Source organism: Microcebus murinus, chromosome 24 (genome assembly GCF_040939455.1).
Source record: "Microcebus murinus isolate Inina chromosome 24, M.murinus_Inina_mat1.0, whole genome shotgun sequence".
Taxonomy (NCBI): domain Eukaryota; kingdom Metazoa; phylum Chordata; class Mammalia; order Primates; family Cheirogaleidae; genus Microcebus; species Microcebus murinus.
In genome coordinates, this window is record NC_134127.1 from 3568778 (window position 1) to 3582988 (window position 14211).

Genomic DNA, 14211 nt, shown 5'->3' on the forward strand with positions numbered 1-14211 from the left:
GCATGACACCAAATACAGAAACCATAAGAGAAAAGATAAATGAGAAAAAAGTTTAATTGTGTCAAAAATCAACACCAGCAAAACTAAAAGACAAAGGTCAAAATGGGAAAAAATGTTCACAATGTATTAAAAATAATTAATATCCTTAATCTTAAAAAAACTCACAACTTGCAAAATAGCAATAAGGAATAAATACCTTAGTAGAAAAATGAAGGACAGGAACAAGCAAGACATAAGAGAAATAATACAAATAACCAATATGAATACAAAAGAACTGAAACCTCCTACTAATTAAAATGTATATTTTAAAATAATAAAAATGTTTTACATTTATTAAATTAGCAGAGTTTTAAAAATGGAAACATAGTGTTAGAAATATTTGAGGACATGAACATATTCAAGGTACATAACTAATGAGGGTATAAAGTGGTATAATATTTCTGAAGATTATGTGGATATCTTAAAAGTCTTTAAAGAACATAATCTTTAATACAGGAATTCTGATTCTGGAAATTTATCCTGAAGAAGAAATAAAGGCAATGACTAAATTATACCGATATTCACTACTACATACTGTTGACTGCAAACTAGTGTGGCACATCGTTAGCATGGTGCTGTAGAAAAATACTTAACAACATGGAAAAATATTCAAGATTTATTGTTAATACTGGGAAAAGGGCAGTTTTAAAGCATATATCAATATGATCCCATTTTTGTATATTACACATGCACTCATATGCATAAAACATGTGAAAGATAGTCATCAAATTTTTCAGTGGTTACTTAACCAGAATATTGAGAATATGAAAAATATTTATTTTCTACTTTTTGCTTATTTGTATATTTAATATTTAAAAAAAATATGTTCCACCTCCATTTAAGAAAGTATTAATAAATCAATGTAAGTTATTGTCTTTTAGTGATGTCTTTCATAAATTCTAGCAAAAAGTCTTCATCCGCTCACCACGTTCACGGTGGTTGAGATCACATAGCTTTGCTGCTTTCTGTTTGTGTGACCTTGGGCAAACCATATATCTCTCTGAGACTTACCTTCCTTATAAGGTTTTTTTAAGGCTCAAATTTGATAATAAATATCAACATCTCTTATATGTTAGCTCTCAAACTCTTCATTTATTTGATAAATATTTATTTAGCATTTACTAAAAAAATAATTTTGAGAATGCATAAACCAACGAAGAACTTTTAAACCTTTATACCCTACAAGTTCAAAAGTTCGCAGAAATGAAAACTAGACCTATAACATCTGAGCTAATTGGCTATATCTTTAAAAGCATAAGCCATAGGCAGACTTCAGGTAAAAGGCTTGAACACATGCATGTATTTTCTCTCCCTCATAAAATCCCACATAAGCAAAGAAAATAGACTTTTTTCTAATTCCTAAACCTTTTCCCAGTTAGACAGTGGAACTCGGAAAGGAGCCAGCATAGAATTTTGGAAGCTGAAAAGCAGCTGGTTAAGTGGTAAATGACTTAGTTTATCTGAAAAAACAGAATCTTAAGCTGCCAGTGGAGAAAAGTGAGATCAACACCTTTTATACCACAGAAATCCACAAAGATAGGAAATGGGTAGTACCAGACACCACCAGATATAAGAGTAAGGAGTGGCATGTGGCTTGAACAAAGAGAAAAGGTTTCAAATCTATTTAAAAAGAGTTAGATCCACAGATCACCTCCCCTCTTTGTGCATCAGATGACTGTCTCTTCTCTACCCTGGCAAAACAAATGGGTTCATTTTCTGGAGAGAGTAAAACACAAGGTTTCAGGACTCAGAGATACCAGGCACAGTAATAAGCACAGAAACTGTTCTTTAAACAAGGGGATGAACTGAGGATTTTCCTACCCAATACTGAGATGCCAGCCCTATTTTCCCCTGCCCCCACATTCCTCCCAGAATGCTGGCAGCCAGGCCTTCCCTGTCCACACACCCCAGGCTGAAGATAGATAAGGTCTTCACAAGGAAATCTAACAAGCCCAAGACAGGGGGTGGAGGGGGACCTAAAAAATGTGGATTTGGGCATTTCCCCAGTTAAAAGATCCAGCCATATCACCCTACAGGAAAGCTTCCAGTTAATAAGCTTCCCCCATGACCCCAAAGCTTCCCAGCTGCTCCTTATTCTACTCCCTGGGACCAAGGACTATCAGACATCTCAGGAACGTGGCTAATAATGAAAGACAGAAATACAAACAAAAAAAAAAGGTAACTTGGAACAGATATTATGCAGAAAAAAGAAATGTTTTTTAAAATTATCACTAAAAAACATCAGAGAAGAGGTTTCATGCATGGAACAACAATAGATTATTTCTTAAAAGGAAGTGGGAAAAAAACCTCAGAGAACATTAAAAAAGTTCCTGAGAATTAAAACTATGGTACCTGAAATGAAAAACTCAATAAAAGAATTAGAAGGTAAACTTGGAGTTGTCCAGAAAGTAGGTCAGAAAAAAAAAAAATGATTTAAAAGAAAAAACAGGAAAGATAAGAAAATCCAGGAAATGTAATATCCAAATAATATGTGACCCAGGAAAATAAACCACTCAAAAAAAATTTTTGAAGGGGAAAAAATCCCCAGAACTAAAAAAATGAGTTTCCAGATTGAATGCACTCACCAAGTATAGCACAATAAATAAAAACAAACCCACATCAAGGCGTATCACCTTGAAGAAGGACCTCCAAGCTTTTCGGGGGCGGGGGGCCGTATACAAGAATATAAGTCTGGCTTTAGATTTCTCAAGAACTCTATAAACTAGAAGACAATTAGACAATGGCTTCAAAACCATGAAGGAAAATGATTTCCAACTCCATCAAACTACCAGTCAAGTATTTAGTTAAAATAAAAACATTTTCACACTTGCAGGATCTCAAAAAATGTATCTCTAACTCACCCTATCTAAGGAAACTACTCAAAGGAAAGCTCCATATAAAAGAAGAAATAAACCAAGAAAGCAGGTAATGTGGGAAACAGCAAATAGGAGATTCAAAAAGGAGACAAAGATCTACCCTGCACTAATGATAAAAGGAGATCTCAAGATAAAAGTTGAGATTAGATATAGAGGGTAAAAATGATGATTAATTTTATATTCAACTTGACTGGGCCATGGAGTGCCAAGATGTTAGGTTGTTTCCTGTGAGGATGCTCCTGGATGATATTAAAATTTAAACTAGTAGACTGAGTAATGCAGATTCCCCTCCCTATTGTGGGAGGCCCTTATCCACTCAGCAGAAGATCTGAACAGAACAAAAAGGCAGAGGCTACCTTGAATAAGAGGGAATTCTTCCTGATGGTCTTTAGGCTGGGATACTGCCTCTTGCTGGGTCCTGAGCCTACCAGCCTTCAGACTGAAATTTACATGGTTGGCAATCCTAGTTATCAGCCCTGCAGACTCAGACTGGAAGTAAACCATCATCTCTCCTGTGTCTCCTCCAACTTGCCACTTCACCCCGTAGATCTGGGATTTATCAGCTGCCATAATCACATGAGCCAACTGCTTATAATAAATAAACATATTTATTACATACATATATACATGTATTTATAATAAATAAGCATATATAAATATTATATATAATAGATATTACATGTATGAAACATGTATAGTATGTTTCAATAATACTGTTTCTCTGGAGCCTAACTAATATAGACTTTGGACCCAGAATGGTTCTAGGGGAACAGAATTTTGAATTCTGAGGATGAGTTTTCCGAATTAGTTCTGAGGATTTTGGAATTGGCTCTCCAATCTGGTTAGATTTTTAAAGATGCTAATGACTGTATTTCCAGAATTAAAGAGACTATTGATAGTTCATGGCATGACCTGGGAATAGAGGTACAAAAATATCACCACTAGAGACTCTTCATCAACCAATTATAAAAAGCAAGGATCTAGGTGACTAAGTATATGATGCCTTCAAACATTTTTGTCAAACTAACAAGTATAATGAGATTGCCTGGTTGCTCCTGATGCCATGGACAAAGTAAGGAAAGAAAAGGGTGAGCTCAGGAATCCCTACCTCAAGCACAACATAACTGCAAACCTTTCCAATGGAAATACTCCATCAGCTCTACTGGTTTTAGGGCCTTTAAACTCAGACTGGAACTAAACCATCATCTCTCCTGGGTCTCCAGCTTGCCAACTCTTCCTGTAGATCTGGTACTTAACAGCATCCATAATAACATGAGCCAATTCATATAATATAGATACATTTATATATTAGACTCATATAATAAATCTCCATACTTTATATATAGTCATGCATCACTTAATGACAGGGATACAATCTGAAAAATGCATTGTTAGGTGATTTTGTCATTGTGCAAACATCATAGAATGTACTTACACAAACCGTATAAATCGTATAGCTTATCATACACCTACACTATATGATATAGCCTATTATTCCTAGGTTACAAATCTTGAATACTTCAGGCAACAGTAACACAATGGCAAGTATTTGTGTATCTGAACTTATCTAAACATAGAAAAAGTACAGTAAAAATACAGTATTATAATCTTATGAGACCACCATTGGATAAGCAGCCCAGAGTTGACCAAAACATCATTATGGGGTGCTAACTATATATACACACACACACATATATGTACACCCTATTGACTCTGTTTCCCTGGAGAACCCTAATACAGAGGCGAACCAGTCAAGAGTGAAGAGAAACAGGAGTCTCCTATTCAGATTTATTCAAACAAATTGAAATTAGTAGAATATCTTGATGCCTCTAATCATTTCACGGCAAGATTAGGCCACTCACTAACAATCTGCAGTTCAATTAATAGTAAGTACACAGAAAACTAACCAAATCAGAGAGAGAGAATTATCAACTCTACAGAAAACACATGGCAGGAAAGCAATTGTAATGTACTACATAGTATAGTTGTGAATAGCATTAACATGGCTATTCCACAATACACAGTGAACACTGCCTAGAATCAAAAAGGGTCAAAAAGTAGCATTACCAAGAGATTATGTAAACACCTGAAGCAAGTAACAAAAAAATCAGGTAGAAAAGGTAAAAATGGTTGCCTTAACAGATGAGGATACTGGGTAGGAATAGGCCTTCTTTTTTCATATTAAATAATAATACATTACATAATAATTTGGCTCTTTAATCTACATGTTTGCCATTTATAAAAATCAAAATTTTATAAAGAAAAAAACAGAAAAAATTAAAAACATCCTCAATAGCTATCAGTAAGAGAATATACAACTAAATCATGCTCCATTTATCTAATGGAATACTCTAATATACTATGATATAACAAATCAATATAGATGGATCTTAAGAATGTTCTGAGTGAACAATGCAAACAGCAGACCCATGTGTACAACTTCATATTATCAAAACTAAAAAATGTCACTATATATGTATATGTACTTTATACACAAAGGATAAAGACAGAGAGAGTAAAAGCAAGAAACATCAACTGAATTTGGACATATTAAGTTCATGACCATCATTGCCTCTGGATACGAAGGCAGATGGGAGAAAAAGGGACATATGATGGGAAACGACAGCTTCAGCTTTATCAATAATGTTTTCCTTCCTTTTTTAAAAAATTTAAATCAAAACCGAAGTTTTCAATTAGAAATAATAATATCTTACTTGAGCCAAAGATGACTTGACACTGAGCATCATAATACTGGCACATGCCATTGTAACAATAGGCTTTGTTATTCTGGCAAGGATATCCATTCTGAATAAAAACATCTGGCTGACAGAACTGAGAAGAACCATTGCAATACTCTGGAACATCACATTCATTGGTTTTTCCTCGGCATAAAGTACCTCCTGGAAGGAACTAGGGAAACGAGATTCAAATTAAAAAGAAATAGCAGAACAATTTGCACAAATTAATCAAATTTGAAACCACAGTATTTATTTCTATGAAGGATTCTAACAATACCAAAAGATTGAATAACCCAGTAGAAAAATGAACAAAATCCAATTATAGGCAATTTGTGTAAGGTGTAATATGGAAAATGAAAAAACATAACCTCACTGTATAACCAAAAGAAATGCAAATTAAATAAAAACACAAAAGTTATTTATTTATTTATTGAATTAACTAGAATTATAGCACTTGCTAGTAACAAATCTTGGCATAAGAAAATAAATATTTGATAACACTGTTGGTAGAAATACAGATTGGCACATTTGTGGAAGATATATAAAACGTGTATCAAAAATTTTAATATGCACATTCTGCCCCAGTGATTTCTCTTATAAGCAATAACTGGATGCAATCTAAATGTCCCTCATTAGTTGACTACATAAATTATGGTATAACCATACAAAGTAATATTAACTATACAGAGCTATATAAATGAAAAAAAAGTCTATAGTATCTTATTGGAAAAAAGTAGGTAGTAAAAATATGTGTATCTGTGTTCACTTACACACACACATACACACCCACATTTGTCTAGAAAAAAGTGACTGGTTAACAAATTATCAAAAATAGCTACCTGAGGAGTATAAAATGATAGCAGGTGTTTCATTTGCTACTTTCCATACTTTGGTATTGTTGAATTATTTCTAACAAGCATATATTACTCTAAAAATCAGGGGGAAAATGTTTCCACTTAGGGAAAAAAAATCTCAGTAGACCATTTATCATAAAAGAATGTGCTTTAAAATTGCAAACAAGTGGCATAAAATTTTTCCCACAATCATAAAATAAAAATAGTGCTCCCCTAGAGATTTCAGAAAACAAATTTTGATATACACAGATCTTTCTTTTTCCATATTTTTGTCCCTAACTGTGAGGAATTCCTTACCCAGCAGTCTTTACAACAATCGCCATATGCACATTCAGCAAATGATTTAAGCTTACAAGTACTTCCTTCACAACAAGGGTCCAATTCACATTCCTGCGAATATAAAATGACTGTCAATAAAGAAATGAATTAGTGACAGTGACTCATTAATAAAAATCTTATCTTAGACCTAATGTATACTTCATTTTAACATGGCTATAACAGTTAACCTCCAGGAACAGTTGCTTGCTATCCTTCTGGACTTATCAGTGTCTCTTTAGCTACAAATATTTAGGACTCAACATATTTCAAGGACTGAAGTCATAGAATATGTGCCTTACTTGGTCTGCTCAGAATGTCATAACAAAATATCATAGACTGGGTGACTTAAACAATTCAGTTTCTCACAGTTCTAGAGGCTAGAAGTCTGAGATCAAGGTCCCCACTACTTCAGTTTCTGGGGAAGTCTCTCTTTGTGGCTTGCAGGTAGCTGCCTTCTTGCTGTGTGCTCACATGGCCTTTTCTCAATGTATATGCATAAAGAAAAGGTGAGCAAGATGTCTGATATCTCTTCTTATGAGGACACTAATCCTATGGGACCAGAACCCCACCCTTATTACCTCCTGTAACCTTAATTACTTCCTTAGAGGACCCATCTCCAAATGCAGCCCCACTGGTGGTGAGGGCTTCAACATACAAATGTAGGGACCACATGAACATTCAGTCCATAGCAGTGTGTTTAGCGATCACAGTGAAGTAAGCATCCATAAAGGCGTTTCTCTGCAAGCTCAGGGTCTGACTTCTCTGGTGGGTGGCTCTTCACTCTTGGCGAACACTCCTTTTATCTTGCTTGACTTCTCTCACTATACCTTGGGGCACCATGGCTTCTCCTTACCTTCAACCTCCCACCCACAGCAACACATTCTCCTCTATGTTAACATAGCAATGTCAACGTCCTGTTTTTTATGTTGTGCTACAGCTTTGTAAGATGTCATCATTGAGGAAAACTGAGTTTTCGAAAAGCACATGGGACTTGGCACCATCTTTGCAACTTCCTGTCAGCTTCCAATAAAAATTTTAAAATAAAGAACCATAATCCATATCTTAAAATATACAAAAAAAAAACAAAACTCAAAATGAATCATGGACCTCAATGTAAAACATAAAACTACAAAACTCCCAGGAGAAAACTTTTGCAACTTTCGAGTAGGTAAAGAGTCCTTAGATAGGCAGAGCAAGATGGCAGACAAGAAACACTGCCAGACAGAGTGTCTCTGCAAAAAAGACAGTTTCTAGAAGGAATTACAAGAAAGAAGCAGGCAGAGGAGCATACATCGGCCGAGGGTCGGAAGGAGGGGTACCGGAGCCTATGGGAGACTCCACGGTAGGAGGTTGTAGAGAACTGGAAGCAGAGACCTCCTAAGAAGCTTGGAGACCAGCGGCAAGGGTATGTGGAGCAGTTAACTCTCCCCTCCCTTGCATCTCAGACTGCTGGTGGGCTCCTCAGCAGGTGGAGAGACCTGCAGACACCAGCCCAGAGATAGCTACCACCAGTGAGGCGTAAGCCTGTAGCAGACGCAGCACCAGGCTCCCAAACCTCTAGGGGCACCTCCGTGTGCACAGACCTGAGCCACATGGCAGGCACCATGTTGCTCCATTCTCCCTGCCCCCTCCCTATCCATAGCTGCCGAGAGAGACAATATAGCCACCAACCGGAGGCATCACGAGGAAACAGGACCTTCCCTTTTGGTGACCTTCAGCTGACTGAGGGGTACTCAGACTGTGAGCTCCCTACCCGCCAGCCCTCCCAGGTGCTGCCAGCCCAGTGATTCCAGGAGAACGGGGCATACCATGAGGCTGAGGGACATCGACACAGCGTGGGCACCCATGGGTGAATTGGGACAGGAACTCCTCTCCCTGGTGGGGTCAGGGATTGAATTCGGGGGCGTAGAGGTCAGACCTGCAGGCCGGATCCTGTGCACACAGCTCTGAAATTGCCCAGGGCACAGAAGGGATATTCGTGACCAGCTTACTGAGGTGTGTGTGCCTTCAGGGGCAGACCACCATGCTTGAGGAAAAGCCTCCTCCCAAAGGGAGCCCATGTGCCCAGCCAAGGCAGCAACCCTGCGCAGGAAACCTCCCGGCCCACATCACACCCAGGGGAGGCCTGGTGGCATGAGGTCTGGCCTGCTAGCAGAGGCATAGGAGGAGCCGCGGAGTTGGGGAAGGTGGAAAGGAGCCAGGCCTGCTATAGACTGCAGGTCTCAGACAGCCCCACCCCACATGTAGACTTTCTGACTGAGCAAGGCCATTCCAGCCCCAACCTGACAGCTTTTCCTGGAAGCAGAGAACAGAACTTTGACTCATGCTAACAGCATTGGCAGTGCCTGAGAGCAGGCTAAACCAACCCAGCTCCTCCCAGACTCACTCCAAGACCAGCTCTCACTGAGGGGGAGAATAAGGACACACCTGGAAGTCCCAGAGCCTCAACAACCAACTGAGGTACTACAGTGCCTTTCCAGAGGAACAACAGGGTCCTGGTTACAGGACCCAAAAACAACAGTGTAGCCTGCTCCAAGCAAGCGCCACCTACTGACAGGGAGGACATTCTGCACACCCTTTTCGCAGCACCTACAGACTCATCTTACAGGGTGTGGTTGAATCTCACCCACAAACACCACTTACTGGCTCAGAGACTAAACAGGGTGTGTCATTACCCAAACAAAAACCTAAAGGAAAGAAGCAACAACCAATCCAGATGGGAATAAATCAGCAAAGGAACTCTGGAAATATGAAAACTCAAACAGAAAGCACACTTCTGAAGAGGAACACCAGCCCCTTAAAAATGTCCACCATTGGTAGAAGTGTCCACCAACGAAAATCAGACTACTAAAATGTCAGACGAACAACTTCGAGCGTGGATTGTAAGAAAATTCAACGAGTTGCAAAAAACACTGGATAAACAAAGAAAACACAAAAAGACTCCAGGACCTGGAACAAAAATTCACTAGAGAAATTGAAACAATGAAGAAAAGTCTAACTGAACTCCTGGAAATGAAGAATCAATCCAGGGAACGACAAAACACAGTGGAAAACCTCAAAACAGGGTAGATCAAACAGAAGAAAGAATTTCAGAGACTGAAGATAACACCTTCCAATTAAATAAATCAGTCACAGAGATACAGCAGAGAAACAAGAGAAAAAGCAAAGCCTACAAGAGATGTGGGATTAGGTAAAGAAACCAAATGTGAGCGTTATGGGGTTACCCAAAGAAGAAGAAGAAAACACTCAAGGGTTGGATATGCTATTCGAAGATATGATAGAAGAAAATTTCCCAAGCCTTGGAAAAAAATCTCGATATACAAGTTCAAGAAGCTCAGAGGACCCCTGGGAGATTAAATGCAAACAGGAAGATGTCACGACATGCACTCATCACAAAGACCAAAATATCAAATAAAGAGGCCCTTCTACAAGCTGTAAGGCGAAAGAAGCAAGTCACATACCAAGGAAAGCCAATCTGAATAACGCCAGACTTCTCTACTGAAACTTTACAAGCAAGAAGAGACTGGGGCCCCATTCTCACTCTTCTGAAACAGAATAACGCCCAGCCTAGAATCTTATTCCCTGCAAAACTAAGTTTCGTATACGAAGGAGAAACCAAGACATTCTCAGATAAGCAAAGACTGAGGGAATCAAGATGGAAGCTGTAGTCCCAGCTGTTCGGGAGGCTGAGGCAGGAGGATTCCTTGAGCCCAGGAGATTGAGGTTGCTGTGAGCTAGGCTGATGCCACAGCACTCTAGCCCCAGCAATAGAGACTCTGTCTCAAAAAATAAAATAAAATAAACAAAAAAAAGAAAAAATACTAGCAAACCAAATTCACCAACACATTAAAGGTTATATAAACCATGACCTAGTAGGATTTATCCCTTTGTGCAAGAATGGTTCAATATAAAAATCAATTATTGAGATATACCACATTAATAAAATGAAAGATAAAAATCACATGATCATCTCAATAGATGCAGAAAGTTTGATAAAATTCAACACTCTTTCATGATAAAAACTCAACAAACTAGAAATAAAGAAAACTACTTCAACATAATAAAGGCCTTATATGAAAATCACACAGCTAACCTCATACTCAATTGTGAAAAATTAAAAGCTTTTCAACTCTTAAGATCAGGAACAAAGCAAATCACTCTTGCCACTTATAGTCAACATAGTGCTGGATACTAAAATGAAAAAATCTCTTGTTATTTGTGATAACATGGATGAGCCTTGAGATTACAGTACTATGCTAAATAAAGCCAGTCAGTCATGAAAGACATATCCTGTAGGATTCTACTTATATTCGTTATCTAGAACATTTAAACTCCACAAAGCAATGAGTGGCTGTCAGGGGCTGAAGGAAGGTAAAATAGGGAGTTGCTCATCGATGGGTATCAAGTCTCAGTTATATAAGACGAAAAAGTTCTAGAGATATGAACTACATAGTACGTATAGTTAACAATACTGTATTGTATACTTAAAATCTCTTAAAAGGGTCAATCTCATTGTAAGTGTTCTTTCCACAATAAAATAAAACTAAAAATAAATACTAAAACAAACCCAGTATTTATAAATGTACATACTATACATAAATGTATAGGATAAAATCTAAAAAGAAATATGCCAAACAATAAGAGTAATAATTTCTAAAAGAAGTCAAAGATTCATGGGGGAAATAAAGGTGTGTAAGTTTCCTTTTATTTACTATTTGAAACTTTTATAACAAAAAAAAATACCTGTGATATTTGATGGGAAGAGAGTATTTTTTTAAGAGTAATTGTGCAGTGAGAAAGCTCAAGAGGCAAATATAGATTATTATTTCAGTAAGTCTGGTAGTGAAGCAAGCAGCTGGGAGAAAGCAAGACTAATAAAATATTTAGGAGAAAGGTCTAAGAATGCCTGGCAAAAGGAAGGTCTTAGTTATCTTAATAGTATCTTAATTTAGAAATTAAACATAACCTCTTTAGGTCTCATTATCCTCATTTGAAAATAAGAATATTAAGAATGCCAATCTCTTAGGGTTACTGCAAGGATTATACTGTGTAAAACATTTACCAGAAGTCCCCGGCACGCATCAGCACTGCAATTAAGGCTGAACGCAGCTTCAGCATGGGACACATACTCCCTCTCTGGAAAGCAAAGTTATCTGGTAAAGCCAAGGTGTGGTCAGGTAAGGAAGAAGATGATGCACTTGGGGAAAAGGCTCAGAATACAGTAGGACTTACACACAACTGAGCAAATGTCTTTAAAATGTAATGTAAATAAATAAAACTTAATGCAAGACCTGGGTTCCGCTTACGCAGGCCCTTCTGAGAGGAATTTGGATACAGAACAGTAATAATGAAGATGGGTAAGGGCGTGTGGCAGTAAGTGTGCGTGACAGGTGCGATAAAGCCAGAGATAAGTAAGTAAACTGAAGGTTAACAAAGGAGAATGCTAGTTTGAGTAGCGAGATTTTTGATACTGACGGGCTCTGGAGAACAAGCCAGCTTCAATTCATTTTTAAGATGAGTCCAACTGAATAAATATTTCTGCAATGGCAGGGCCAGAATGCTGGAAGCTTACAAGTAAAGAGCCAAGTGCAAAAGTGATTAGTTCTTTAAAGTACATAAATAAGCCAATAACCATAACAGCAAAAAAATAGAAGAACAAACATGGTGCTTTCCCTGACTTCAAAATAGACACCACCGTTACTTACAGTCTGAGGGGGAGGAGATGACCAAGCCCAGGAACGTAGGCACACAAGCAAAATAACAACCCTCATCTTGACTCTAAATTTTACTTCAGCTGTTATACCAGAGTTGCCCAAAATAAGCAATTTTATTTCTTGCAAATCTCACAGTAATTTTACAAAGCAAAAATCAAAAATTAAACTGACCTTTGAAGTACCACAGTCACATTCTTCCCCAGGGTCCACCAGTTTATTACCACAGAATGGAGCACTGTAGGCTTCATCAGGCTTTGGAATATTAAGAAGGCAGTTTCCTCCTTTATTCAAAGTTAACTTCTCAAAGTCCTCTGCACTGCAGCTGCTAAAGTTTCTGGAACCTCTGTAATAAACATTAAGAAAAAGATCTCATGTCATAGTGATTACTCATTTTGAAAATTTTAAGTCACATCTTTAACCAATTAAAAGTGAATGTTTTGGCCGGGCGCGGTGGCTCACGCCTGTCATCCTAGCACTCTGGGAGGCCGAGGCAGGCGGATTGCTCAAGGTCAGGAGTTCGAAACCAGCCTGAGCAAGAGCGAGACCCCGTCTCTACTATAAATAGAAAGAAATTAATTGGCCAACTAATATATATAGAAAAAATTAGCCGGGCATGGTGGCGCATGCCTATAGTCCCAGCTCCTTGGGAGGCTGAGGCAGGAGGATTGCTTGAGCCCAGGAGTTTGAGGTTGCTATGAGGTAGGCTGACGCCATGGCACTCACTCTAGCCTGGGCAACAAAGCGAGACTCTGTCTCAAAAAAAAAAGGTGAATGTTTTCAATGGCAGAAAATAAGCTAACAAAAGTAGATAGAAATAAGAATATCTATTCCTAATAAATATAGAATATTACTTCAGTTACTACATAGCAGTTTGCTATTTTGATTACAATATATTACACCTCCATGAAAATATCTTCAAAACATATAACTTACACTGAAATACAAAATCATGATTCAAAGCCTAAGAAGGGACCTTAAAAATTATCTCGTCCAATACAGAATTAAATTTTATTTATCTAACATAGCAAAAGTTCTTCAAATATTAGAAGGTGGCAACATGTAGTCTCCAGTATTTTTTTATTCTCCAGGATAACATTCTGATGTTCCTCCCATGCCCACCATCACTTATGGGAACCATGTAAAAATAATGTAAACAGGCAATTCCAGAACAGATGCACTTTAGCCAGACTGCACGGCAGACCGCACAGCACAGAATTTCCACCACTCATATGTGACAGGTCTTCAGTTTGAGTTTTTAATGCCTTTTAAATAATTCCTGGGAACCACAGTTAGTAGTTTGAAGCTCAGGCTTTAAGAAATTGTCCAACTTGAGTCGTCCATGTGAGATTTATACAAATGCAATTTTAATATGTTCGACCTGGGATTTTTCATTATTATCTTACTCAGTAACTACAAAATATTTTCGCATAGTTCCACTGGCTATCTTTACCTCTGACAACTAGAGGAAAATGTATACCACAAATCTTTGAGAAATCAACAACACATTAAAATTTCGCCAGGTGTAGTCCTATTTTATTTTTGCTTTTGTAGCCCAAACTTTTTATATGATATTCAAACAATTATTGCTAAGGCAATTGTCAAGGAGCTTTTCCCTGACACTTACTTTCAGGAGTTTTATGAGTTCAAGTCTTAACATTTAGATATTTTATCC

At 37.7% G+C, this 14211-nt stretch overlaps 1 protein-coding gene across 1 annotated transcript in view; it reads right to left on the bottom strand.

The window, feature by feature from the left end:
• Positions 1 to 14211, bottom strand: part of ADAM9 (ADAM metallopeptidase domain 9) — a 95882-nt gene that overhangs the window by 42150 nt on the left and 39521 nt on the right. The window contains exons 12-14 of the mRNA XM_020282470.2: positions 12711 to 12882; positions 6805 to 6897; positions 5630 to 5825 (exon numbers count right to left, since the gene is read on the bottom strand). Of these exons, the coding sequence (XP_020138059.2) occupies positions 5630 to 5825; positions 6805 to 6897; positions 12711 to 12882 (461 nt within the window). The remainder of the gene's footprint in view (positions 1 to 5629; positions 5826 to 6804; positions 6898 to 12710; positions 12883 to 14211) is intronic.